We start from the raw sequence: 26,781 nt of genomic DNA on the forward strand, positions 1-26,781 counted from the left end.
ATTTCAGATGATGTTTCAAGACCAGACTACTTGACAGTATTCTTTTAAAGTGGATTAACAGCAAGGAGGAGTTTTCACCGAACTGCCCTGCTCACCCGGTCCCCCTTCCCTGCAGATGCAGAAACTGGTGAGGGCTGCAAGAGAGGGCACCAAGGACGGGCTGGAGAGGACAAAGGCTGCCGTGAAGCGGGGACGCTCGTTTATCAGGACCAAATCCTTCGTCTCTTCAGGTGTGTTTCCTCGCTGGGTCCCCTCCAGGCGGGCACTGGGTGGGGAAACTCTCTCCCCACAGCAGAAAGTGGGGGCATTCTCCCAGGTGGTAGATTTCGCCACCCCCAACCGGTTCCTCCCAGCAGTCGGGTGATGGGGGTCCCTTGCTGTCACTCCCGGAGCCCCTGGGTTCTCAGGATGGTCGTTCATCATAGAACATGATCACAGGGGTGTGTTCACCGTGCTGGGGCCCCTGGGCGCATTTCCTGTCCCTTCTGGACTGTGGCGGAGCAGAGAGGCTTGGATCACGATCCTGTGTGCTGGTTTTTTAAAGCTCCTGTGACAGTTTTCTGAATTAGAAAATCTCAATATTACCTGAAAATTCCCATGTTTTTCTGGTTTCTAGCCATTCTGTGGATTCTTTAGATTACTTAGCTGCATCTAAGTTCTTAGAAATGAATTTAGTTCTGGTCTAAAATTTTTGATGTGGGGGGAGTTGTGCTTTATCAGAGTTCTAGTGAGAAAGGCAGAAAGTCAGGAGGTTACTGAGTCTCTCTTTGTTTTTACTTGACTGTGGAGTGTTGGTTCTGAATAACTCAGAACTGCCTTTATTTGCTTCTGACTTTGGTTTATGTTATAGATTCAGAAACTGAAATATGTGTTTCTACTCTGCCATCTAGGTGTTCAAATGACACCTCTGCCTTTTTGAAGTTAGATTTCAAGTATCAAAAACTTCAAATATTGACAAACTCTGTGTTCCCCTTGTGGGAGGGGCTATTTTCTGGGTTTGTTAAAGCTTCACTTGACTCATCTGGGTGGGAAGGACGCTTGGGGCTGAGGTGTCTGCCAAGGGCGCCACTCTGACGGCAGCTTTACTGCCCTGCAGTGTTATAAAGGCCCCATTTCAACATCAGACTAGCACGCTCTGTCTTCCTTTAAGACCACAGATCCTGTCTTGAAGAGGAGCAGAACGTGTTCATCGACGTGGACTGCAGGCACCCCGAAGCCATCCTCACCCCGATGCCCGAAGGCTTGTCTCAGCAGCAGGTAGGGCTTGGGGCGGGCCTGGCACGGCAAGGCTACGCTGACCTCTCCGTCCGCCTGGCCCCGGGCCTCCCTGTCCTTAAATACGTTAGGTGTCCCCGCTGTGTGGTTGTGAGCGCGCGTGGAAGGTCTGCTGCTTTCTGAGACTCACTCACGCTCATTCATGCTGACGGCCAAGAGACCAGGTGTGAGTGTGTGAAGCGTCTGTGCGATGGTGAGGTTAGAATACAGATTTCCAGTAACTCATGAACGTAGCCAAATGTAAACGAGTTTCTTAATCGCTGAACATAGGTAGCAGAGGAGAAAAAATTCAGTGGTTTCCATTGACTATGTTTGGGTGAAAGGGGAGGAGGGCGTGAGGGGCGAGGGCATGCCCCAGAGCCGGGGGCCTTCGGGGGAAGGGTTGCTGGTCCTACGGGCGTGTGACTTGAGTCTTCCCACGTGGGCAGCATGGTGCGGTTCATGGGCGCTGAGAGAGACCACCGACGGCCTAGGGAGATGACAAAGCTGGACGGACGTAGGCGGGCAGTGAGGTGATGGTCGATAGAGACGCACGCATCGCACACGTGAAGCGCACGCGTGCGTACGGCGTGCAGACCATGAAAACCCTCCGCGGTCAGTTCAGAGTCCGACGGGAAAGGTGGCGGGCTGCCGCGAGGAGACGGGCAGCCACCGTCGGGTGAGGGCGGGGCCGAGGCGAGCGGGCTTGTGCTCGGGAGGCCGTGCGCGAGTGCGTGCGGAGGCTGTGTGTGCGAGGCGTAGGTGTAGGTAGGGAAGGCATGCGTGAGGAGGGCTGCGCGAAGAGGGGAGGGCGCGAGGAGGCCGTGCGTGAGCAGTGTGCAAGCGCCGCCCCCGGACAACGCCCCGTCAGCCGTGCGTGGATTGGGAAGCCTGAAGTCTGGGGACCGGCCCCGGGCGCGCTGCCCACATACTAGGGTTGACTGAGGGGTGTCCTGACCTGCGGGGGCCCTCCAGTCGGGGCAGATTTGGGGTTTTATCTTAATTTTCCATTGTTTTGATACCAATTCCAGGCCCTTTGGCCTGATACATCAGAGTCATCTCAGGACTGAAGCAGAGTATTTAATACCTGGGTTCAGTTCAGTTCAGTCGCTCAGTCGTGTCCGACTCTTTGCAACCGCATGAACCGCAGCAGGCCAGGCCTCCTTGTCCATCACCAACCCCTGAAGTTCACTCAAACTCATATCCATTGAGTCGGTGATGCCATTCAGCCATCTCATCCTCTGTTGTCCCCTTCTCCTCGTGCCCCCAATCTTTCTCAGCATCAGGGTCTTTTCCAATGAGTCAGCTCTTTGCATCAGGTGGCCACAGTATTGGAGTTTCAGCTTCAGCATCAATCGTGAACACCCAGGTCTGATTTCCTTTAGGATGGACTGGTTGGATCTCCTTGCAGCCCAAGGAAGTGTCAAGAGTCTTCTCCAGCACCACAGTTCAAAAGCATCAATTCTTCGGCGCTCAGCTTTCTTTATAGTTTAACTCTTACATCCATATGTGACCACTGGAAAAACCATAGCCTTGACTAGACAGACCTTTTTTGACAAGTAATGTATCTGCTTCTGAATATGCTGTCTAGGTTGGTCATAACTTCCTTCCAAGAAGTAAGCGTCTTTTAATTTCGTGGCTGCAGCCACCATCTGCAGTGTTAGATCCCCCCAAGTTCCCAGATATTCTGACTCCAGACTTGAGACAGTGTCTGGGACTCTGAATCTGACCGTCTATAGTTTGGGGGCAGGATCTAGAGCAAGGGGTCTGTGGGCTCATAGACACATCTGTGTGTGCTTTGAAGCATCCGCCCTTTAAACCTGTCACTCTGCTCCTCAGGTGTCCCTCAGGGTTGGTTTTTGCCTCCATCTCGTCCTGTGGAAAGGAGTCACACTGACGCAGCCAGGGGCGGTTTCTGCCACCAGGTGGCGCCGCGGTTCCTGGGATGAGCATCCCACTGCGCAGCTGGGGGTGGGGAAGAGCAACCTTGCTATGCTTTTTACGCTCTGCTTCCCCTTTACTGGCAAAACCAACTTTCCAGACTGCGTGTCACCTGGACAGAAGTGCCAAGTGTCGTCCCTGGTCTCCAGCAAGCACCTTGGGGCCAGAAGCTTGTGCTGGCATGCCCTCAGGTCGTGGGAACAAACCCCAAAGTGATGTCACTACTTCACGTGCAGGCGTCTGAGATCTGAGGGGGTGGGGGCTGCTCCTGAAATGACTTCGGTGATTCACTCGCTGCGCTTCTAGCCTTGGAGGCTTTGAATGGCCTCAGAACAAAACAGATCTACACCTCCACCTTCCAAGAGCTTTTAAAAAAAACTTTGGAGTAATGATTTTAGATAAGTGTTGCTAATACGGTTCTTTGGGGGAAGACTGGAAAGTTGTTTTTTTTTTTTTTTCTGAACTTAATATGTACACGGAGTATATATTAACCCCATGAAGCTCCATGCTGGGCATGCAGAGCACACAGTCAGTTCATTTTTATTGTATGGGTGAATGAAATTGTTATTAATGCCATGATTTTGCTGTGTTGCTCGAGTTGTGGTTTATAATTTGTTGTTTTTAAAAAACAACAGAATTGTAGTGATGGGGAAGTATGTCTTATGCCCATCACGGTAGAACGTTAATATATTTTAAGGCCTTGGGAGGTTTCACTTACGTACTGTTTTGAACACGGAGAAACTTTATCAATAAGCCTCAACAGAAGTTGAATCTGTTTGCTGTGTTTTCCGAGGCAGTTTTTAACCATTGTGTTTTCAAACTCCCAACAGGTCGTAAGAAGGTACATTCTGGGCTCGATCGTAGAAAGCGAGAAAAACTACGTGGATGCTCTGAAGAGGATATTGGAGGTACCCAAATATCACACTGTTTTGTCTTTTATGTCTTTTATGAATCGTAAAATACTCAAATTTGCAAAGTTCTTAAGCGACTCTGAGAGTTGTGTCTATGCATCGACATCAAGAGTCATGCGGTTTATTTGGACACACGTGTAATTATAGGGCAAGCTTCTCTGTGTTCCTTGTGGAACCTGAGAAAAGCCTGGGCCGTGCTTGTTGGTCTCTGCCTCAGCAATATGAGAAGCCGCTGTGGGAGATGGAGCCCAAGGTGCTGAGCGAGAGGAAGCTGAGGACCGTCTTCTTCCGGGTCAAGGAGGTGCTGCAGTGCCACTGCCTGCTCCAGATCGCGCTGGCCGGCCGCGTGGCTGAGTGGGACTCGGTGGAGATGATCGGAGACGTCTTCGTGGCCTCGGTAACGGGGCTGGTGCATGTGGAGGGTCTGCAGGGCTCCCTGGGCTCCAGGGCCCCCTCCCTTCTTCCTTGGATGCCTCAGGGTGGGTCTCCTGTTGGTGCAAGCCCGGCTGACCCTGGCTGAGCCTGGACGGACACTGCGGACCTCCCGTGGAGGCCAGTCTGCGGTCAGGAGGCTCTGCGCCCTTGTGTGCAGCTGGGGAAGGATGTGGAAACATGACAGGCCCAGGTGCCCCAATGCATCTCAGACCACACAGTGTCATCTCCATGTCAGGTCAGGATCCCAGGACATCCACATGCTGAGGCACCCGACCTTCTGTCCACAAAGTGCCGGTCAGCAGCAGCTTAAAGGAGGACGTCTGTGCTTGTCATGTTTATATGACTACAGTCAGGAACTTTCTTAACTGACAGCCAAATCGCCACGGCTTTGAGCTAGGAAGCACTGAAGTACCCTGGGGTCAGCAGAGTGAGAGCCGCAGACTCCTAACAAGTCTGCTTAAAGAAAAAAAAATCACTCTTAGTCATAATGAAGTTTATTCCGTGGAAAGAGCACGGTGGCGGAGAGGCTGCTCTTAGTGCAGCTTTCGCTCTTTCATCCCAAGCTTGGCGAGGAGGCAGTGAGCCCTACGCTACTTTCATTTCCCGATTTTCTCTTGTGTTACAGTTTTCCAAATCCATGGTGCTGGATGCTTATAGTGAATATGTGAATAATTTCAGCACAGCTGTGGCAATCCTTAAGAAAACGTGTGCTACAAAACCTGCTTTCCTTGAATTTTTAAAGGTAAACACTTTAAATTTTGTGTGTGTTTTTTAACATCCTTTTGGCCAAGAGCTGACTCACTGGGAAAGACCCTGATGCTGGGAAAGATTGAGGGCAGGAGGAAAAGGGGACGACAGAGAATGAGATGGCTGGATGGCATCACCAACTCAGTGGATATGGGTTTGGGTGGACTCCGGGAGTTGGTGATGGACAGGGAGGCCTGGCGTGCTGCAGTTCATGGAGTCGCAAAAAGTTGGAAATGACTGAGTGACCGAACTGAACTGAACTGATAACAGGTTCGATGCCAAGTACTTTGTAGTGAAATTTTACCAAGTTTCCCCTCTAGATGTATAACGTTATTTATTGTAATGATTTTAGCACTAATGGGACCCTCGTTATTGGATCAGTACCAGAAATAAAGATGAATTTTTAGTGGTGAAGTAGCTTCTTGAAAACCACCATTGTCTGCACATCCTTAGAAGGATGCAGCCAGATGGGTTGAGGCGGAGACTGCAGACCAGACCCCAGACCCAGGCCCGGCTGCTGCTGGTGACCTCAGGGTCAGGCTCTGGGATCTGGTCAGAGGGCCCCTTGGTCTCCAGGGTGGGCAGGGAGCAGACCCCCTGAGGATGAGCCCCACGGAGCTGGAAGGGCTCCGGGGTCTGCCCCTCCTCTGACCCCGGGGTGCGCCCCACCCTCCCGGGAATGGCTGCGGGAAGCCGTGGAGGTCCCTGGTGAGCGCTGTGGGTGGTGTGCGCTCCTCCCCGGGGCTGCGTCCCGCGGGTGGGTGGGCAGGTGGGTGGTGTGGTCTGAGCTGGGGTGACGGGCCTTGTCCCTGCAGCAGTGTCAGGAGTCCAGCCCTGACCGCGTCACACTGCACAGCCTGATGACGAAGCCCATCCAGAGGTTCCCGCAGTTCATCCTGCTGCTCCAGGTGAGGCACCCGCCGCCCCTCCGGGTCCTGGGGGGGATGGCAGGCTCTCAGCCCCGCTTCATCCTCCGGGTCACTTATGTCAGGGTGGGCCCGGGGCGGGGGGTGGCGGGACGGGGTAGGGAGGGCAGTCTGCGAGGTCTCCAAGGTGACAGCGCCCGGCTCGTAGACGGCCCTCTCAGAACCTGACTCGGAGTCTGGAGCTGGGCGCCTGGGTGCAGGAGGTGACCGCATTGTGCCCCTGCGGGGCCCCCCCTGTGCCCCCTAGGCAGATGGCACTCAAAGCCCAGTACTAGGACTCACGCCTGGGAAGGAGATCCGAGCGTCTGTGGGTCCCCTCGCCACGCTCATGCTGAGACCTGCACCCTGACCGTTACCAGGGCAGAAGTTTCTGAGGTCTCGGCGAGCCGGCCATGGGGTCCTTCCCTGGAAACGCGATCTTGTTTCCCTTCCCACCCCCGATTAATGAGTCAATTTTGTATTTGGAAAAGGAGCTTCGAATGTTCAGCCAAAGCATGATTCACTGAGTTGGTTGTCCTTTCCCAGGGCTTATTTTATTCCCCAAGAAGCAGCGGTGCCAGAACCCTCCTCCCCCCCCGCCCATGCTGGAGCTGTGCGATGAGGGGGCGGGTGTGCCTGGTGACCATCTGCCCCCTACCTGGCCTCATGTGTCAGCCTCCCCCTGCCTTTTGTCTCCTGAAGGACATGCTGAAGAACACGCCCCGGGGACACCCTGACCGGCTGCCCCTCCAGATGGCGCTGACGGAGCTCGAGACGCTAGCAGAGAAGCTGAACGAGAGGAAGAGAGACGCCGACCAGCGCTGTGAAATCAAGCAGATAGCAAAAGCCATCAACGAGCGGTACCTGAACAAGGTGGACGCTTTTCTGCTCTGCAGGCTGTTTCCGCTTGTGCTAATGAGCTGTGGCTCTCTGAGCCACTTATTATTGATCCCCTGGGACCTTGGTGGCGAGTCTCTCTGGGCCCAGAGCTGCTGACCAGGGTCCACAGAGAGCCCCTGGGTCGCACACCCTGGAAAGCGCACACAGAGCCCACCTGGTCTGAGCACTTTTCCTGGAAAGCGGCTCCTAGGCTGACCAGGTCCTCGGATGGACCCAGAGCCACAGGGAGGGTTAAGAGTCGCTCTTCTAGCTGAATTTTACTTTCAAAATGCAACGTTCCCTCTTAGTCCTGCATGGACGTCCACAGAAGCATAGGCAGTCACACACGGTCTTACCTGCCTCATCCATGCGGGACCAAGCTGCATATGTCATGCAGAAGGGACCCAGAACTCAGTGTAAAGGCGGCTTCTCTGCAGAGCTGTGTCTCAGCTTCGTGTTTACAAGGTTGTGTTCCTGCCACGATAATCCGGTTTCACCTAGGCTGTGCCATTTTTATTTGAAGCTCTTGTTCACAGGAAGCAGTTACTGGATACGAGCCGTGTTGAAGAATTACGTAAAATAGTCTCTGTTGCTACAGTCACCTTTGTTTCTGTCAGCAGGGGCCCTTTCCTACCGGATACAGACACCTAATAACCTAACTGCAAGCACTTTATGGTCGTACATTTTAAGCTCAGGTTTATAAGCAGAAAGTAGCATTCACAGATGTTCTCAGCAGGGCTCGTGTTGTTTAAAGTCCTGCTTCCCAGTGGTACCCAAACATGTGGGAACCCAGGGCAGCCGGCGTGCTCTGAGGGCGGTATCACTGATGGGTGAGTCAGCAACATTCAGCTTCGTCCCCGTGAGGTCGGGCAGCCGGGGTGGGTGTCTGGCCCAGGGATTCCTGGTTTCCTGCCAGGCTAAAGTGCTAAAATAAGTCTGCCTCCTGCATGAGTTAAGTCATTTTACCATTGAATCTGAAGCACCTTTCCTTTGGAAACAAAGAGTGTCTTGTTTGGCTCAGACAAGTTAACACATGGCCAGCCACGAGCAGTCAGGATGTTACGTCACTACGATATCCTTTGGGAGAAGTAAAAGCAGAGAATAAAGATTCCCACAGACTTTCCACGTCGAGACAGCGTCCTGAGTAAAGGAAAGGTGGGGGTGACCGTCCCTGAAGACTGGAGTGTGTATTCTGAGGAGTCATTGAAAGAGAAGGGTTGCAGTGAATGACACGGGAAAATAAGTGAGCCTTCTGTGGCTGAGTCAGCATGTCTTGGCTGGAGGCACTGTGCTCGAGGAAGGAAGTTAGAGTCCCGCCACTGTCTAGATTCATTTGAAAAAGTTGCAAGACTTCTCTGGTGGTCCAGTGGTTGAGGTTCCGCCTTCCAGTGTGGGTGGTGTGGGTTCAGTCCCTGGTCAGGGAGAGAAGATCCCACGTGCGGCAGGGTGCAGCAAACACTAAGTCAGTTAAAACAGAAGAGCGTGGTTTTAGGGAAAGGAAAAATCTTTTAAAAGAGCCGCTTTCTGAGCTCTATGCTGTACATGCACAAAGTGTGGTTGGAAACACAAGGCTTCTCTGTAAAGAAAAGAGAACCTATAAAACTTGGACACTGTCTGCTCGTGTCTCTCATGAGGCTTCTTTCTCATCTTTTTTCTTTTCCTTGATGGATTTTGAATGCCTAGCTTCTCAGCAGCGGCAGTCGCTACCTCATCCGCTCTGACGACGTGATAGAGACCGTCTACAATGACCGGGGGGAGATCATGAAAACCAAGGAGCGCCGGCTCTTCATGCTGAACGACGTGCTCATGTGCGCCACGGTCAGCGCCCGGTGAGTGGGCGGCCGGGGCCAGCCCGCGCGAGCTCTGTGGTCACGGGCGGAGCGGGTGGCGTGTCCCCTTCCCGCGGATGCTGTACAGAGCCCAGCTGGTGAGCATGTCGGGGGTCTCTGTGGTGTCTCCCGGGAAGAGAGGCCTGGAGATGCATCCCCGTGGTTGTCGCTGAAACCAGGGCCCCCGCTTCTCGCAGCGCTTCCCACGACAGCAGTGCGGTGACGTCGGGCCAGAGGTACCTGCTGAAGTGGAGCGTCCCGCTCGGGCAGGTGGAGGTGGTCGAGTACGGCGGCGGCGAGGGCACGGCAGAGGGCGGCCGCTGTCCCGCGGGCCCTGCGCCCGAGAACCTGCTGGCACCCGGTGCCAAGTCCCGTGAGTGACGCTTCCGGGGCTGAGGCAGGAGGCGTGGGTGGCGCAGTCCTTACGGGGGACGTGTGGGGAGTGTGGACACACGCCAGCCGGCGGCTCATCTCTGAGCGCTCCCCTTTCAGAGTTGTGAATGGGGGCTTCCCTTGGGATGTCATCAGTCTTTCTGATCCCCATCCTGAACTGTGCCCCCCACCCCCAGAAGCTGGGATGGGGCCCTGCTCTCTGCAGAGGGCGTGTCGTGTGGCTGCAGAGAGAGTCCCAGCGGGCGTGGGCTGGGCTGTGGGTTCAGCTCTCTGCCCTGTGTCTTTCTGTCTCCACGGGGGTCATGCCTGCCTGTGCCCCTCACAGAGGACTCGGGGAAGGGCCCAGCACTGGGCGGTACTCCGCAGTCCTGCACGCAGTGACTGTTAGGGGAAGGTCTGCGGACCCTGGAATTCGAACTTGGTGTCAGAGTCGTGGTCGTTACTTTCATCTGTTTTTTTTCAGTCTAGGTTAAAACCCGGCTAAATTGTGCTCACTCACTGGCCTCAGCCCCTGAATTGTGGAGTACTTAAAGTACAGTGAAGGGAACTTCCCGTAAATTGTTGAGAAAGGTGTAGCTTTTCCGAGTGAGCACACATGTTCACTTGGGTCTAGGGGGACAGGAAACAGGGCCTGCTGGGTCCCCGCTGGCGTGGGGTCTGCTCACTGCTTGCCCATCTTCTTCGCCTGATGCTGACAGTCACGCGTCTGGTGACCTGCTTGAGGAGCAAGCTTCGTGAGCACGTGCTGTTAGACTCCTGAATTGCTGACGAAAACTCATGCTGCTGTTTAAACAGTGTGCGTACTGTCTCAAGTAATAACCAGAATACCAGTAATAACCAGTAATAACTTGATCACGGGTTTTCCTAAGGAGTGGCCAGCTGAGGAGTAGGGGGAGGGAGGGAGAAATAGTCTCCAAATTGACTTGATTACTAACATTTTCACTTAATAAGGAGCAACATGAAGATGTGAAAGTTCTTAAAAATTTAGCTAAATGACTTGGAAGGATAGCAGATCCTCTCACGTCTTGTTTTTGTGAACAGAAATAATGTTTATGTGCCTATTACCATGGAAGCAAGCCCAAGATGTATTTGTGATCACGATCACCTCATTGTGTTAGATCTCCAGGGATGCCTTCGATCCATGAAATAGATGCTTTCCTGGGAACACTGCGTTCTCTTGTTCATCTTCTAATTTATGGTTCATGTTGAGCCAGCTTAGGATAGGAGTCAAGTCAGCATGTTAAAAAGCAAAACGCAGGATGACTTGATTTTTAAAGTGTGACACGCAAGAAAAAACCCAGATTGGTTCACTGCTGCCCTTGAGCCCTCGGTGATATCAGAAACTTCTCACCTGCCCCAGCAGATCAGGCACACAGTTCTCACTGTCCATCAGGAGACAGTGCGTCCCTCTGCAGAGAACACCTTTGCTTTCATTCTGAGTTTAGGGTTGTCCAGCTGCTCAGCTCTGGCCTTACAAGGGCAGTACTGGCAAGTCTTTAATAGGACCGAGACCACTGACTGGCCCCCAGGTAGACCCCAGGACCGAGACGTTGCCATGGAGATGGGCCCCTAGATCCATCCCCATCCAATGGGCCTCTTCCTCTTATGGTTTCAATTACACACATGATTGGACGCTGGAGAACAAAGCCTAAGGTCGGAGAAGGAAAACATGATCATTGCTGATAAGGTAGTAAAATATCTTCTCTTGGAACAGAGGCGAGCAGGGTGACCCTGGCTGCTAATGCTGAGGGAATGCCGGCCTCTCGGGTAGAAAGGTTAGCCCGCGTGTCCCCGGTGGGCCCGTGTCACGCGTGAGTGGTGACGGCCGGCCTCTGACTGCGGGAGAAAGGTTAGCCCGCATGTCCTCACCAGGCCCATGTCACGCATGGGTGGTGATGGCCGGCCTCTGCAAGAGAAAGGTTAGCCCGCGTATCCCCAGCCAGCCCGTGTCATACGTGGGTGGCCTCTGACTGCAGTTTCCGGGTGGGGAGACTCCAGGTTGGGGGGCAGGTGTGGTCTCGGCCCAGGTGTCCCAGGGATGGGCGCTTTGCAGAGCTGCCACCCATTTAAAAGTCTCAGTTCTGTGTTAGATATGCTACTTTTTAAAGCATTTATTAACTTTACAAATTATGGTACTCTCATGCAGCACAGTTCACCCATTTTAAGTGCACGGTGGACAGAAGGTGGGGGGCCAGGGTGTGCCAGGTGCTGAGCCTGGAATGGGGGGCTATGCTGACTTGGGGTCCTCTGCACACAGATGCGGTCAGCACTGTGGGCCCGGATATTCACCTGGGATTAGTGTGGGAACCTCTGTGGTTTCCCCAACTGTGGAGTGGGTCTGATTTCTAGCTCTGAGCTGTGAAAGGTGAGTGGGGGAGTAAATGGTCTTTAAAAGGCCTTCTCGGTTAGAACTAAGGTCTGCTAATTCTGTAAGTGTGGGCCGATGGAACTCAGGTCGGGGCCCTCTGGGGCTTTTCCCAGCTCCGGGACAGAGCGTGATGCTGTCCGGCGCTTACAGAGATGCTGAAAATGGTCCAGGTGTTTGTCCCATGGCAGCAGGGATGAAGGATTTGTCCAGGTTCACCCTGGGGGGAGGGCAGGTCCTGTGGGGTGGACAGTGAATTGCCCACGTGGACAGGGTCCGCCCCTTGACCCCAGCGCCAGGCTGAGCATGGGGTTCCTCCGGCGGGTCTGGGCAGCTGGGAGCCTCCTGTCCATGAGCCGCTCACGGGCCAGCCTGCCTCAGTCGTGCCGGAGTTTTCACAGAACAGCTGCAGTGCCCTCGCTGATGTCTCTCCTGATGCTCCCGCGCTTCTCATCCCAAGCTATTTTGAGAAGCTGAGTTAGAAACCCTGCTCCCCGATGTTCACATGACTGTTGTGCTGTTTGAATGACTCTTTTCTGAAGTTCAGCACTGCAGGCTGGGCTGCTGTCGAGCGGTGGGGACAGCGTAGGCCTCCCTGCCTGGCAACCACAGCTGTGGGAGGAGGGCCCTGCAGAGCCGGGATGGAAGGTGCCTCCGCCCTGTACCCTGCCTCTCCTTGGGGGGTGCCACGTGAGGCCTCAAGCTTTCCACTAGGTGTGGAGCCTTGCAAGCCAGAGGCCCTCGGCTGGTTTAAGTTCAGGGAGTTATTTTGCAAAATTCTGTGCCCACCACGTCTTAGTTTAACTCTGCTTCATGCTATCGCAGGAGGCGGGTTTATGAGGAAATAAATTTCCCTTATGGCAAAAATAAGGTGACACTGGATTCTTCATTTAGGATTCTCATAACCTCAGTGCAGTTTCCACAAGTGGCCTTTAGACCACCCTCAGTTTGCAAGAAATTGTGCCAGGTGGGCACCGTGGTGGGTGTTGAGGGGCTGTGTCCACAACATGGGCACTTGGGGGGCCTCTGGGGCAGGGGATGAGCTGTCAGACCCTCAGAGACATGTGCACAAGATGGGGAAGGCGTTGCCCCCTGGCCGCTGGCCTGTCCTGAGGACAGGTTTCTGAAACGTTTCAGCAGGGGGAGCAGTTGTGCAAATTCTGATGCATGTCATTCTGGGAAAATCACTCCCATTGATTTCTGTGTAGTTACTTAACGCTCACAATTGGCAGTGAAAACAAGAGGCATGGCTGGGTCTCTGTCCCAAGGGGAGATGCACGCTCGGGCTCGGGCACAGCCGCAGCTGTGGGCAGAGGAGCTGTGCGGGGCACCGGCAGCCACTTGCGGTGCCTCCCTGTCTGGGAACAGGCACAGACCAGGGAGACCTGCGGTGGATCGGGGTGACGTGCACGTCAGGAGCCGGGGGCACCCCCACCATCCCTGCTGGCCTCTGTCTGTGGCCTCCTTGTTGCCCGGTTCCCCCCGCCTGGAGAGCTCCGGTCCTGGAGGCCCCCGGTACCTGGTGTGTGCTGGGTGCCTGGGGTGACGCAGGGCCCTCGGGCACAGAGCTGCTGCCGGATGTGTCTGCCGAGCCCCAGCCTGCGCCTCTGAGGGTCTCTGGGCACAGTTGCTGCGTCCTTGACCACACGGACTCTGCTTGGCTTTCCAGCCCCGAGATTTCAAGCCTGTCGCAGTTTCCGTGGAGACGGGCTGGGTGAGAAGCCGTCTGCTTCCCAGGAGCCACGAGGTCTGGGTGGGGCCACGCTGGTCAGCGCTGCTCCATCCGCGTGATTTCCTGCTTTGCGAGGAGGCTTCTGTGGTTCTGACCCGGCACCATCCAGCACCAGGTGCAGGGAACTTTATGCTGTTAGAGCTTTTCTGGAAAGTCTCAGATTACTTCAGAATGAAAGGTCAGAAACGGAAAAGCATCTCGTTACCTGGAAACAGTCACCTTAAAAATCTCTGGGTGCGCTAGACTCCGTTCTTGAGTCTCCTTCCTCCAGCCCTGGCGGGAACACGCTGGGATTTGTGCGTGTTAGTTTTCCAGTATCGTTTGGCTGCGCCGAGTCTTCGCTGCCGCACTTGGGATCTTCCGTTGCAGCCTGTGGGATCTATTCCCCTGACCAGGGGTGGAGCCTGGGCCCCCTGCCTTCAGAGCCACTGGAGCAGAGGGCAGGCCTCAGTGTGCGCCTCTTGCCGCCTGTGTTGCAGACCGAGTCTACGTGGGGCCGGGGCAGCTGTATCAAGACCTCCAAAACTTGCTGCATGACCTCAGCGTCATCGGCCACATCACTCAGCTGGTCGGAAACCTCAAAGGAAACTATCAGGTGACGGCCGAATCTTGGGTTTAAATTCTGTTTTAGTTTCCCAACCATCATCAGCATGGTTCCCACCACCCAGAAGGGGGGACTGGAGTTACTCCAGGCCTTGATCTGACTGTGTCTCCCATTTCCGAGGAGCTGAAGCCTTCCAGCGTAACCGTCTTCGCCTTGAGGCTGACTCAAGCCTCAGTTCTCTTAGAACCATCCTGGCACCGTGTGACCCTCCTCCCAAAGGAGCCTTTTTCCCGACGTGAGATGTGTCACTGGTCTCCCTGGGTCTCTCATGTCGTGGCATCACTTTCCTCCTCTCCCTCAGTTCGGTGCTGTCTTCCTAACACCTTTCCGTGCACTTGTGCGTCTCCTCCTAGAACCTGAACCCGTCGGTGGCCCAGGACTGGATGTCCGGCTTACAGAGGCTGATTCTGAAGAAGGAAGAGGAGATCCGAGCGGCCGACTGCTGCCGGGTGCAGCTGCAGCTCCCGGGGAAGCAGGACAAGTTAGTGGGCCTCAGGGGGGGGCCCGCGAGCTCGGTCCTCTGTCCCAACCTGCTCGTCCTCACAGTTTGGGGACCGTATCCTACAGGCAGGCCCCAGGACTGGGTTTCACGCGTTGGAGCCCACTTGCGGAGTGAACGGCCTTCCCTTCTCCCTGCAGGTCCGGCCGGCCGACTTTCTTCACCGCCGTGTTCAACACCTTCACTCCCGCCATCAAGGAGTCCTGGATCAACAGCCTGCAGATGGCCAAGCTCGCCCTGGGTAAGATGGGTTGAGGTCAGCTGATGAAACGAGGGGTGGCACGCATTCCTCTCTTACGATGGGTGCACGCCCGGGAGGGTAAGACCGCGGCTGGGAAGGAAGCTTGAGAAGGGGTTCGTCCGGTCACCCGTAAGAACGTCCTCACCTCTGTCCGTTCTCCCCGGCGGCTGCAGAGGAGGAGAACCACCTGGGCTGGTTTTGCGTGGAGGATGACGGGAACCAGATCAGGAAGGAGAGACACCCGCTCCTTCTGGGACACATGCCTGTGACGGTGGCCAAGCAGCAGGAGTTCAAGGTGGGGCCCGGGCAGCCTTGGGCGTGGCCTCTGGGCTGGCGTGTGTAGAGATCCTGCAGGGCTGGGGTGCTTCAGGGCAGAGCCTGCTCGTCTCGGCCGCTGCCCCGCCCTCCTCCCAGGCCCCTCGCCCGGCAGCTGGGCTCCCACGTGGGTCATCGTTGGGAGCCCTCTGCCGGCCTGGGGTGTGGGGCCCACTCTTCACTGAAGCAAACCCCATCTCCAGGTGGCCTGGTACTGGTGTGCCTGTGCTGTGTGTGTGCACTCAGGCAGGATGACCAGCGACCGCTGTGGCCGCTGAGACACGTGGGTGCGTCTTTCTTTAGGAGACATGTTACTATTTCCCATGTGGTCTCTGGCTGACACTCAGACCTGGAGCTGCCTCGGTTTACGGGGACCCCTGCAGTGGCAGAGCCTGCTCCCTGGGAGAGGCACGGGCCTGTCGATGTGGCCTACCCTGTGGGGATGCAGCCCCCGGGCACACTGAGGCGTTTGCTTCTAAAAACAAAGTCTCTGCAACTGGTACATCCATCTTTTCCTCTCTTAGTCTTGTCATTTCCGTGGCTTATGTCAGACACTGTCATCTGTTAAAAGACTTGTCTGCCAGCCTCCTCTGTGTCCCATTTTAAATTCGGGTCTTTGATTTTATTCCCCTTTAGATTGAATGTGCTGTTTATAATCCTGAGCCGTACCTGAATAATGAGAATCAGTCAGACTCGTTTTCCGTGGCTCACGGTTTCCTGTGGGTAAGACGCCTTTGTTTGGTTTTAATTCAGGTTCGTGAAGAATCCGTATCCACAGTTAATGAGATGAAAAAATGACAGGCCATCCCGTAGATTGCTGTTACTGGTCAGCGTGCTGTAAACATGGAAGTCCCAGATGGGAAAAGGACAACCCTAGAGTGAAATGTTTCTCTTTTTTCTTTTTCAAATAAAACTTCTCCAGATTAATTTCAGTCCAAAGACAACTAACTTAAATAATAGAAGTATTTAAATGTTTTTTTTTTTTTTTCAACTGGGGCAGTTCTCGCCCCTTTTCTCCTCTTATATCCTTGTTTTCTTAGGTAAGGCCTGGTTTAAGATTGATTCTAGTCCATATTTCCAGACTTTGAATTATATATCAATGGGCCTCTACTATAGTGCTAGGTGTTCAGGTTTTAAAGGATATAGATGTGACTTGTACAAGAGCAGAGCTGTTCTCTCGTTACTGAAGTAAAGGAAAAGGTCACCCAGCTGAACGCAGAGGGGGCATACGGGGAAGGCCATGCCACGCTGTCGGGAGCTGGTTCCCACTCCGGGGCCGGGTCTTGCTGTGGCCGTGGGGGGTCGGCTGTGCAGGCACCGTGGGAGCCCCCTGCTCACTTCTCCCCCGACCCCCAGATCGGGAGCTGTACCGTAGGGGGTCGGCTGTGCAGGCACCGTGGGAGCCCCCTGCTCACTTGGCCCCCAGATCGGGAGCTGGGAGCCCCCTGCTCACTTCTCCCCCGACCCCCAGATCGGGAGCTGCACCAGTCAGATGGGGCAGATCGCCATCGTCTCCTTCCACAACTCCAGCCCCAAGGTCATCGAGTGCTTCAACGTGGAGTCCCGCGTGCTGTGCATGGTATATGTGCCCGCCGAGGACAGGCCCCGCGAGCCCGAGGGCGGGGGCCGGGTGCTGGGCGTGCCCGCTGTCTGCCTGGGGACGGAGGAGGGCAGGTGAGCGCCTCCCCCGGCCCTGGGCCTTGCCACTGCCCCTCCCTGGTGGCTCTGCTGGGGTCTGTGCGGTGACGGTGGAGCAAGCTGGGACTCAGCTCTGAAGGACGTTCCCGGGGAACCCCAGGGGGCGGCAGCACCTGCCGGGGAGAGTTCTAGTTCCTGCTGCCCTTTGCCGCGGCCGCACTTCCTGCCGATCACACTTCTAAGTGCACATCACTCTTAGACTTCGGGATGAAACAGCTGAGCTCTGTGTTAACCTCACACTGAGCATCATTCAGAGTTTAAAGGGAAGTTGCGTTGACTTTCCTAGCGTGAAGTCCCTAGATCTATAGGAAGAACTAGGCTTAAAAAAGAACCCAGAACTTGTCTTTTAAAAGAGAAGAGAGAGATCAGGGGTGCAACCAGGTGTTTGCAGAAGGAGCAGGAGGTGGGGAAGGGCGGGCCGGGGTGACAGGGTCCCCCTGCTCGGTGGTCGCGCCCGTCCGTGTGAGCACGCGCCCACCGGGTGATGCGTCTCACAGCATCTCCATCTACAAGAGCAGCCAAGGCTGCAAGAAGCTGCGGCTGCAGCACTTCTTCACCCCGGAGAAGTCCACGGTCACGAGCCTGGCCTGCACGGCCCAGAGCCTGTACGTCGGCCTGGTCAACGGCACCGTGGCCATCTACGCCAGAGCGAACGGTGAGTGTCCCGGGGCGCGCCTGCACCGAGGTGTCACTGCCGCCTCTGGGGTCGGGGGTTCACTCCGGGCCGAGCGGCAGTCCCATCAGTACCTGCCACCCCGCATCCCGAGGCTCCTGTGACTCAGTCGATCCTGACGTGGACAGAGGCGTCCGCTGTTGGGTTGTGTTGTGCTCAGCACAGCACCAGCTGTTGGGTTAGGGTTAGGCCGCTCAGCACAGTGCCAGCTGTTGGGTTAGGGTTAGGCCACTCAGCACAGCGCCAGCTGTTGGGTTAGGGTTAGGCCGCTCAGCATAGCGCCAGCTGTTGGGTTAGGTCGCTCAGCACAGTTCCAGCTATTGGGTTAGGGTTAGGCTGCCCAGCACAGCACCAGCTGTTGGGTTAGGGTTAGGCTGCTCAGCATAGCGCCAGCTGTTGGGTTAGGTCGCTCAGCACAGTTCCAGCTATTGGGTTAGGGTTAGGCTGCCCAGCACAGCGCCAGCTGTTGGGTTAGGGTTAGGCTGCTCAGCACAGTGCCAGCTGTTGGGTTAGGGTTAGGCCACCCAGCACAGCACCAGCTGTTGGGTTAGGGTTAGGCTGCCCGGCACAGCACCAGCTGTTTCTCACACTTCACTGTGTCCCAGAGCAGAAGCCCGTGGCCCCAGGCAGGGGTGGGTTAAGGCCGGCGCTGAACTCCTGCAGAGGATGAGGGGCCCAGCAGGATCCAGGGCCCCTCAGGGAGATTTCACTCTGCAGAGGACCCATCATTTCGCTCCTGCTTGGTGTGATTTCGTGTTTAAATACACATTTATTTAGAATCGCATGAGTGTTTATCATGGGATTCTCTCTGCTTCTCTTCTCTGCAACCTTTGTTCACCATTACTCACTCAAGTTGTTTTTTCTGCTGCTCCAGTAGAGTTTAAATTTCATGGGAACTATTGACTATTTGAAAGTTTGAAATGACTATGATATATTTGGTCTCCAACTTGATTTGGGGTGTCTATGTCCATTTCTTCCGGTGTTACGAATTTATTCAGGCTTTATTTTTGTTTATTGGGTGAACTTAAACCTACCCCCCAAAGTTTACTGAGATATGACTGACATATAACACTGTAAGTTTGAGGCACACCGTATCTTTTTTTTTTTTTTTTAATTTTTCCTAATATTTTACTGTGTCTACAAAGGTAATCTCAAAAGTTAACATGGATTATTAAGCTGAAATTTTTATTTTTATTTTTATTTTTATTTTTTTTTTAATTTTTAAGATTTTTATTTTTTAAATTTTAAAATCTTTAATTCTTACATGCATTCCCAAACATGAACCCCTCCCACCTCCCTCCCATAACATCTTTCTGGGTCATCCCCATGCACCAGCCCCAAGCATGCTGCATCCTGCGTCAGACATAGACTGGCGATTCAATTCACATGATAGTATACATGTTAGAATGTCATTCTCCCAAATCATCCCACCCTCTCCCTCTCCCTCTGAGTCCAAAAGTCCGTTATACACATCTGTGTCTCTTTCCCTGTCTTGCATACAGGGTCGTCATTGCCATCTTCCTAAATTCCATATATATGTGTTAGTATACTGTATTGGTGTTTTTCTTTCTGGCTTACTTCACTCTGTATAATCGGCTCCAGTTTCATCCATCTCATCAGAACTGATTCAAATGAATTCTTTTAACGGCTGAGTAATACTCCATTGTGTATATGTACCACAGCTTTCTTATCCATTCATCTGCTGATGGACATCTAGGTTGTTTCCATGTCCTGGCTATTATAAACAGTGCTGCGATGAACATTGGGGTACATGTGTCTCTTTCAATTCTGGTTTCCTCGGTGTGTATGCCCAGAAGTGGGATTGCTGGGTCATAAGGTAGTTCTATTTGCAATTTTTAAGGAATCTCCACACTGTTCTCCATAGTGGCTGTACTAGTTTGCATTCCCACCAACAGGGCACACCGTATCTTGACTTGATACACGTACGTGTAACAAAGTGGTCACCACCACGTGCTAGCTCTCACCCCCATCGCATCACGTGCTAGCCATTGCTCTTTTTGTTCTGAGAACATTTAAGGTCCTTTCTCTTAACAAGTTTCAAGTATGTTGTTAACTGTAACCATAATGCTGTGCGTTAGATCCTCAGAGCTTTTCGCCTTATAACTGAAGTCTGTGCCCTTTGGCCATCATCTCCCTGTCTCCGCCACCCCCAGCCCCTGGCAACCACCCTTCTACTCCGTTTCTATGAGTTTGGCTCTTTTAGATTCCACAGATAAGTGAGACCATAACAGTGTTTCCTTTTCTCTGACCCATTGCACTTAGCATCGAGTCCTGCTGGTCCATCCATGCTCTCACCAATGGCAAGATTTCATTCTTCCTTATGGCTGAGTAATATTCCATTGTGTGTGTGCATACCGCGTTTTCTGGGTCGGTTCATCCAGCAGCAGCGTAGGCTGCTTCTGCGTCTCGGCTGTCGTAAATAATGCTGCGGTGAACGTTGCAGGGTGTGTTCTCATTTCAGAGTGGTGTTTCTGTTCTGTGTGGATGGATACGTGCCCAGCAGTGGCGCTGCTGGAGCGTGTGGCAGTTCTTTTCAGCTTGCTGAGGAACCTCCATACCTTTCTCCACGGTGGCTGCACCAGCTTACATTCCCAGCAGCAGTGCACAAGGCTTCTTTCCTCTGCATCCTCACCAGCGCTTGTCATTTCTTGCCTTTTTGGTGATGGCCATTCTGACGGGTGTGAGGTGGTATCTCACTGCGGGTTTGGCTTACATTTCCCTGATGATGAGTGATGCTGAGCATCTTTTTATGTACCTGTTAGCCATCTCTGTGTCGTCTTTGAAGAAATGTCAGTTTGAGAAATGAATTTGAATGAAATTGAAAGAAATATTTTCTTTTAAGATGGATCCTGGAATTCGGAGCCTCAAACGGTGATTAAGTTAGGCGTCCTCCCAGTTCGAAGTCTGCTCTTGATGGAAGACACGCTCTGGGCGGCGTCTGGAGGTCAAGTTTCCATCATCGGTGTGGAGACTCTCGCCGTGGAGGTAAGTTGTTTTAAGTGGCGACGCCGTGTGGGAAAGACGCCGTGCACCAGTGCAGTGACTTCCCAGGCGTGGCTGAGGCACGGCCCTCGCCTGTAGAAAGCTCAGGCAGCGTCTTGCCCGTGGCCACTGCGCTAAGGGGAGAGCCCTCCTCTTTTGGCATGGGAAGAAGGATTAACTTGAGGATCCCACAGCCCTTTTCCAGCCACACCCATGGGATAATTATGCATTGCGTACCTGCTGATTAGTATTAATGTTACTTTAAAAAATGTGTTTGGTAGGAACATAGTGGGAAGTCTTCAGGGACATATGGAAGCTTAGTGTTTGATTGAAGAGCTGTTTCTCATCAGTGCGGTAACCAGATTTATTCAGTAGAGATGACAGCTGTTGGAGAAATCAGAGCTGGGTCTCAGACCCCAACTCTTTACCCTGGAGGCATTGTGGACGGAGGGACATTAGAGCCCAAACGAAGCCACAGACACGAGGCGCAGACAGTGGGGTGCGCTGGCCGTTGGACCACAAGCCGCTCCTCCGCGCTTCTGACGTGGCCTCCCCGGGGCCCACAGGACAGAGCCTCCTCGGGTGACAAAGGGTCAGCGCTCAGCAGGAGAGGAGATGGGGCTGATGGCAAGAGAGAAACCTGGCTTTGCCCAGTGTTTCCCGTTTGTTTTTCATTTGGCTGTGCCGCACAGCTTGCAGGATTGTGGTTCCACTACCAGGGATTGAACCCAGGGTCCCGGCAGTGAGGGCGCTGAGTCCCCACAATTGGCCCTCCAGGGTAATCCCTGCTCAGTGTTTGTGTAGTAACTTGTTTCTGCTTCTCTGCATCTGCTCCTTCTTACTTCACGTACCTCAGGGTAGTAAGACACCCTCAGTGAAGCGTGAAGTCACTGACCACAGCGCCTGCTCAGGAGACTCAGCGTGGAAACCTCTTGCTGGAACCAGGTTTTCCCGCTGTGCACCTCAGCAGCACCACCTTATCAGTCAGCTAGTGAGAGTCAGAGTTCACATCCCAGTCAGCCCCACACTGCACGGTGGTCGTATTTCAACGTCTTTTCACACAGAAGGAATAATAATATAATAACCTTTCATTGGAAGAGGGGTCCGAAGCCTCCAGGGTCTAGCGCCTGCTGACCTGAGGTGGAGCTGCTGTGGTGATACAAGTAGTGCGCACAGTAAATGTAACGCGCTTGTCTCCTTCCAAAGCTATTCCCCCTCGACCCGTGGAGAAATTGTCTTCCATGAAATCGCTCCTGGTGCCAACAATGCTGGGGACCGCTGCTTTAGGACATTTCTCCAAAACCTGTGCATTAGTTTTGTCAGAAGTTCATACCAAAAGCCAGAAAGGTGGTTTCTGTAGCCACCACCAGGGCAGTTCCAGGCTAACATAACAGTACCACCTTATAATCATCAGAATATATTCCATTCAAAAATTTCAAAGAGCGTGTATGCTGTAAATCTTGGATACTCAGAAATAGTTTATTTGGATTTAAGTAAGAGCCTCCTTTCTGTGCATTTTTAGTACCAAAATGAGTAGATGTATTTATATAGAGAGAAGCTGTTATTAAAAATGTAACTTGTCCCGTGGTTCCGTCGTGCCGGGAGACCACAGTGGGCTGTTGGTGTAGCTCTAGAGATCTGAATCACGGTGGTCTCCACCCTCTTTGGTGGGGGTTGGGGTGTAGGGTAAATGTGGGCAGCTGCTGCTGGGAGAGTTCCCGAAGGTGCCCTGGGCAGTCACGGCGTGGTGCCGTGACGGTCACGAGGCTGCACTCTTTCTGGGTTGGGTCAAGCAGGAGGTGAGGTACGATGTACATTCGGAAGGAAAGGGTGTTTGAGGTTCAGCGGCATACGAGTGTGCTTGCAGTGACCTCTGCTCGGCGGTGGTTGGCCTGGGTCCAGGTGGTGGCGAGGGTGCAGGGCCAGCTCAGGGTCATGGTGCTGCTGTGGGCAGGCCATGTGCCCAGTGCTGTGGGAATGGAACTCTCCGCCTGCCCACCACCGGGTCAGGGAGAGCAGACAGGGAACCGTGAATGCTCAGTGCGTGAAATGGAGCTGCTTCGCTTGGATTTGGGGGTCAGGCTTCTTTCTCTTTCCCAGCTACGAAAGCCTCTCTTCTGGGACTCATTTCGTGCCTTTTAGGAAAACGTCGAGCTTTGGGAACACGGCTGCAGCTCGGAAGGTAGCCTGACCTTTGGGAGCCGGCGGAACATTCCGGGCTCTGCAGGTGCTGACCATGCAGCTTTGTGTCTGGGAGCTGCGGTTTAGTTTCGGTCTCAGTTTTCCTACTGGAGCTGTTTCCATCGAGGCCTGCTCTTTCTTACGCTTGCCTGCAGCGTGCAGTGCTCCTGACTGCAGACAGACAGGCAGAAGGAAAGAAGGGCAGAACGCTTTCCTTCTACCCCCACCCCCGATGCTGAAGGGGAAAATGGGAAGAATGAAACGGAAACGTTATTAAGGTAGCAGAGTGTTTTCTGAGTTGATGCGTCTCTTCCGAGTTAATTCCGGTCACTCTGTAGAAAGACAGAACGCAGGGCACAGTGGGGACAGTGCTGAGCCCACGGGTGGGCCGGTTCTGTGACATCCACTCAGGGTTGGGACCCTGCCCCTCCGAGGCTTCTGGAGTCTGGAGCCTCACGACCTCATGGTAGAAGGAGACTCAGGTGCCCTGTTGCCCACACTTCCCGTTTTCAAACAGAAGACCAGGCCTCTGAGACAGCAGGAGGCAAGCGAGCGTCCTGAGACGAGCTCTTACTCACAGTGCTGTCACGCAGGGAGCCGTGTCCTGCGCTCACCGCGTGCAGAGTGCCGGCACACGGGGAGAACTCACGGGCGGGCCACGGTGCCCGGGGTGGATGAGGGCAACGCTGGCTGCTGGCCCTGGGGGGCTTGTCTGGGTGAGGACAGCTCTGGGTCTGCCAGGCCTCACATCCTGCCTCTAAGATGCCAGCTGTCAGGCACTGCACCACGCAGGGGCCCTCTATGCAGGGACCTGACCCCCAAAGCGGCCCTGTCCGGGGGAGGGGGCGGGCTTCCCCAGAAGGAAGGACACACAATGTCCCCCACAATGTCCCAGGGCCGGGCTGATGGGTGCCAGGACGTGAGCAGGTGGTTCTGGGCCCTTATGGCCCAGAAACGGCGTGGGCGTGGGCGTGGGGGCGTGAGGGGCATAGGCTGGGCCAGGGCGCTGAGGCCTCGCCTGGGTTCGGGGGCTGTCAGCCTCTGGCCCGTGTAGGGCTTGGGGGCACGGCCCACCTGGGTAGGGCTGGCGAGGCGGAGGCTGCGGCCACGAGGTGGTGTGCTGGGTTCTGTTTCCGGAACCAGCTGCTGCGTGACCCTGAGCTCCGTGCTGTGTTCCAGAGGCGGTGGGCGGGCAGGGATTTAAACTCGGACCAGATGTGAGGAAATCTGCCTTCTGGGAGGATTTTCTGCGACGCGGTGAGGGGAGGGGGGTGAGGTTGCACTGAGAACGTTACTGCAGAGCTCCGTGGGAGAGTTCCCGTGCCTGCAGGTGGAGGGCAGCGGGTTGGGGACTGAGGCCCTTCTGGAGGGAACGATGCGCTGGTGGGCGTGGGGCCCCAGGGGGCACCAGGACTGGCCAGTGAGTTCCTCCTGGGAGATACGTGACCGGAGGACCTGCAGGACTGTGGTCCGGGAGAAGCAGCGGGCCTGCTCCGGGCGGGGTAGGGGCGGGGGCGGGACCAGCCGCCTACCCAGGCTGCGGCCTCCGGGCTCCCTGCAGAAGCCTCAGCGCTGAGCTGAGACAGTCGGCCGCCAGCGGGCCGCGGGCACGGCGCTCCGTCAGGCTCTGGGAGCGCGGGGATGGCCCCGCGGCGCCCTGTTCCTCTCTGGGGGGCCCCTGGCCCTGTCTGCCGGGGCGGCCCTGCTGTCCTGAGCTCTCCCTCGGAGGTGGCCGGACACGGGAGATCAGTGTCCGCACGCGGGCCTCACGCCGGCCGCCCACCCTCTCGGCGGTGCGCAGGGCGTGGGGTGACACGGGCGTCCGCTTCCTGCAGCCCCGTCTGGGCAGTGGGCTTCCCGAGGGGTCTGCACCGGTTCACAGAAGAGGGAGGGAACCGCTGTGCCTGTCACGTGACGGCGTGGGTGGGGCAGCCCAGCCCCTCCGCAGGCTGCCAACAGAGTGGAGGGTCCACCCTCGGGAAGTCACGGACCCGCCAAGGATGTGCAGCGAACGGCTCACGTAACTGGCGGCTCAGCAGTCAGAGCAGGAATAGCCCGGTTCAGAGGTGGACCGAGGGTCTGCGCGGGCCATTCCACAGGGAAGATACCCAGTTGGCCCGCGCACGCAGGGAAGGGCGCACAACATCGTTAGTCCTCAGGGCAACGCAGACGGAAGCGCCCGCGAGACCCCGTGTCTCCCCCACGGAGACAGCAGTGGCAGCAGAGGAGCAGTGGCGCACCGCAGACGGCGTGCGGGAGCCGAGCCCCGAGCTGCTGCCGGCCGCAGGCGTCCTTCCCCGGAAGGCGGACCGCGGCGTTCCGCGTGCGCTCGGGAGCGCCTCTCCCTGAGGCCTCGGGGCGCCTTCCTGACCGCAGGGCTGGCGCAGCCGCTTGCACGTGCGGGAGACTCTGTGGGAGCGCACATGCGCGTGGGAGGGGCACATGCGCGTGGGAGGGGCCTGCCTTCGGAGGGAACGCGGCTGTGGCTTGCAGCGGCGCCGGAGGTGTGTGCTTCAGCCGCGAGCGCCGCGGCTCCAGAATCTTGGTGGTGCCCCAGTTCTGGCTTCAGGGTGACTCCCGGCCGTTCCTCCCCAGGCTTTCCAGCCCCTGTGCAGGGCCCTCAGAAGCCCCCCAAGCTGCTCGGGGCCACCTTCACTTAAGACGGGGTGTGATGCCTAGGGACCGGAATCCCCATCCAAATAAAAGCACACTCGCAGGTCCGCCTCCGGTCCAGCTCGGGGGTGCCTGGCGGTGTGGGTGCGGCGGGAAGGTTTGCCAGCAGACCCTTCCCATGTGCGTGCGAGGACGGTGCGCAGCCTGCGTCGCGGGTGGTGAATGCCCCCTGCTCTCAGCGCTTGAGGAGCAGCCCCAGGACAGGGGTGAGCCTGCCTCCTAGCCTTAGGGGGTCTTCAGTGACCTCTCTCCAGGGCAGGGAGTGGGGCGGGATTGTGATCCACTCTGGACTAAGAGGGCTTCTGTGGGCATGCTGTTCCTTCTCCCGGAGTTGCCAGGCTTCACGCCACCTGACCCCCAGTCCTTGGCAGTGACTGCAGCTGCCCAGCACCAGCTGTCCACTGTGGGGACAGGGTGCAGGGGTCCTCCTAGGGTTCTCCCAGAGCAGGGCGGTCAGGATGGAGGTGGGGGCACACGCAGCCCCGAGGCCTGGGGGGACCCGGCCAGACAGAGCAGCAGCAGGCGGCCATGCAGGGACCAGAGTGGGGGACGCGGAAGGGCGCTGAGAGCAGGCGAGCAGCCCACTGCCTCCCGGGTCTCCCCACGGGCAGTGCGGCCCCTCGCTCACTTCAGGTTGGGGGCTGATGGGTCCGCACGCGTCCAGGGCCCGCTGCTCAGCGCCCCTGGGTCTGGGGTGACAGTGCCCTCGTGGCAGGTGGTTGACGGGAGGTGAGGTCTGGGGCGCCGGCTGGACACTGCACACGGATGGGGGGATGACAGGCCGCCCGAGACTCAGCGCGCAGCGCCCGACGCCACGCTGTGTCCATTCCCTTGTCTCCGCAGGGCCAGCTGGAGGCCCACCAGGAGGAGGGCATGGTGGTCTCACACATGGCCATCGCCGGCGTGGGCATCTGGGTCGCCTTCACCTCGGGGTCCACGCTCCGCTTGTTCCACACGGAGACACTCAAGCACCTGCAGGACGTCAACATCGCCACCCCCGTCCACCACATGCTGCCAGGTGGGGCCTTCCCCAGGGCTGGGGCATGGGCCGGCGAGGGCCCCTCCTCAGAGCCAGAGCCGAGGGTCAGGACCATTCCTTGCAGTCAGCAGGTCCCGGGGTAGGGGGGCAGGACCTGAAGTGGAGGAGCAGAAGACAGGGGAGACCGGCTGGAGGGAGTGGGGTCCCTGGGGAGTCACAGAGCGGCCCCGGGGTGGGGGGGGGCAGGACCTGAAGTGGAGGAGCAGAAGACAGGGGAGACTGGCTGGAGGGTGTGGGGTCCCTGGGGAGTCACAGGGCGGCCCCGGGGCGGGGCAGGACCTGAAGTGGAGGAGCAGAGGACAGGGGAGACCGGCTGGAGGGAGTGGGGTCCCTGGGGAGTCACAGAGCGGCCACACTGGGCTCCACCAGCCGCAGGAGGGTGGGTGTTCCCACAGCGGGACTCAGAGCAGCCAGCGTGCAGAGCGGGGGGCGTGCGGGCCGCGTGTGTGTGTGTGTAGGCATGT

At 55.9% G+C, this 26,781-nt stretch overlaps 1 protein-coding gene across 4 annotated transcripts in view; it reads left to right on the forward strand.

The window, feature by feature from the left end:
• The window catches only part of ARHGEF10 (Rho guanine nucleotide exchange factor 10), a 62,089-nt gene that overhangs the window by 28,595 nt on the left and 6,713 nt on the right, over positions 1-26,781 (forward strand). For 3 of the 4 annotated variants that reach the window (XM_027962651.3, XM_027962649.3, XM_042241502.2), the window contains 18 exons: positions 116-230; positions 1,151-1,257; positions 4,026-4,103; positions 4,324-4,503; positions 5,167-5,283; positions 6,104-6,196; positions 6,896-7,066; positions 8,756-8,901; positions 9,099-9,274; positions 13,871-13,986; positions 14,349-14,476; positions 14,635-14,735; positions 14,909-15,030; positions 15,687-15,773; positions 16,522-16,724; positions 17,246-17,403; positions 20,285-20,427; positions 26,122-26,296. In XM_027962651.3, the coding sequence (XP_027818452.2) occupies positions 116-230; positions 1,151-1,257; positions 4,026-4,103; positions 4,324-4,503; positions 5,167-5,283; positions 6,104-6,196; positions 6,896-7,066; positions 8,756-8,901; positions 9,099-9,274; positions 13,871-13,986; positions 14,349-14,476; positions 14,635-14,735; positions 14,909-15,030; positions 15,687-15,773; positions 16,522-16,724; positions 17,246-17,403; positions 20,285-20,427; positions 26,122-26,296 (2,416 nt within the window). The remainder of the gene's footprint in view (positions 1-115; positions 231-1,150; positions 1,258-4,025; positions 4,104-4,323; positions 4,504-5,166; positions 5,284-6,103; positions 6,197-6,895; positions 7,067-8,755; positions 8,902-9,098; positions 9,275-13,870; positions 13,987-14,348; positions 14,477-14,634; positions 14,736-14,908; positions 15,031-15,686; positions 15,774-16,521; positions 16,725-17,245; positions 17,404-20,284; positions 20,428-26,121; positions 26,297-26,781) is intronic. The other variant, XM_042241501.2, reaches the window with a different exon arrangement.

Source organism: Ovis aries, chromosome 26 (assembly GCF_016772045.2).
Source record: "Ovis aries strain OAR_USU_Benz2616 breed Rambouillet chromosome 26, ARS-UI_Ramb_v3.0, whole genome shotgun sequence".
NCBI classification, from domain to species: domain Eukaryota; kingdom Metazoa; phylum Chordata; class Mammalia; order Artiodactyla; family Bovidae; genus Ovis; species Ovis aries.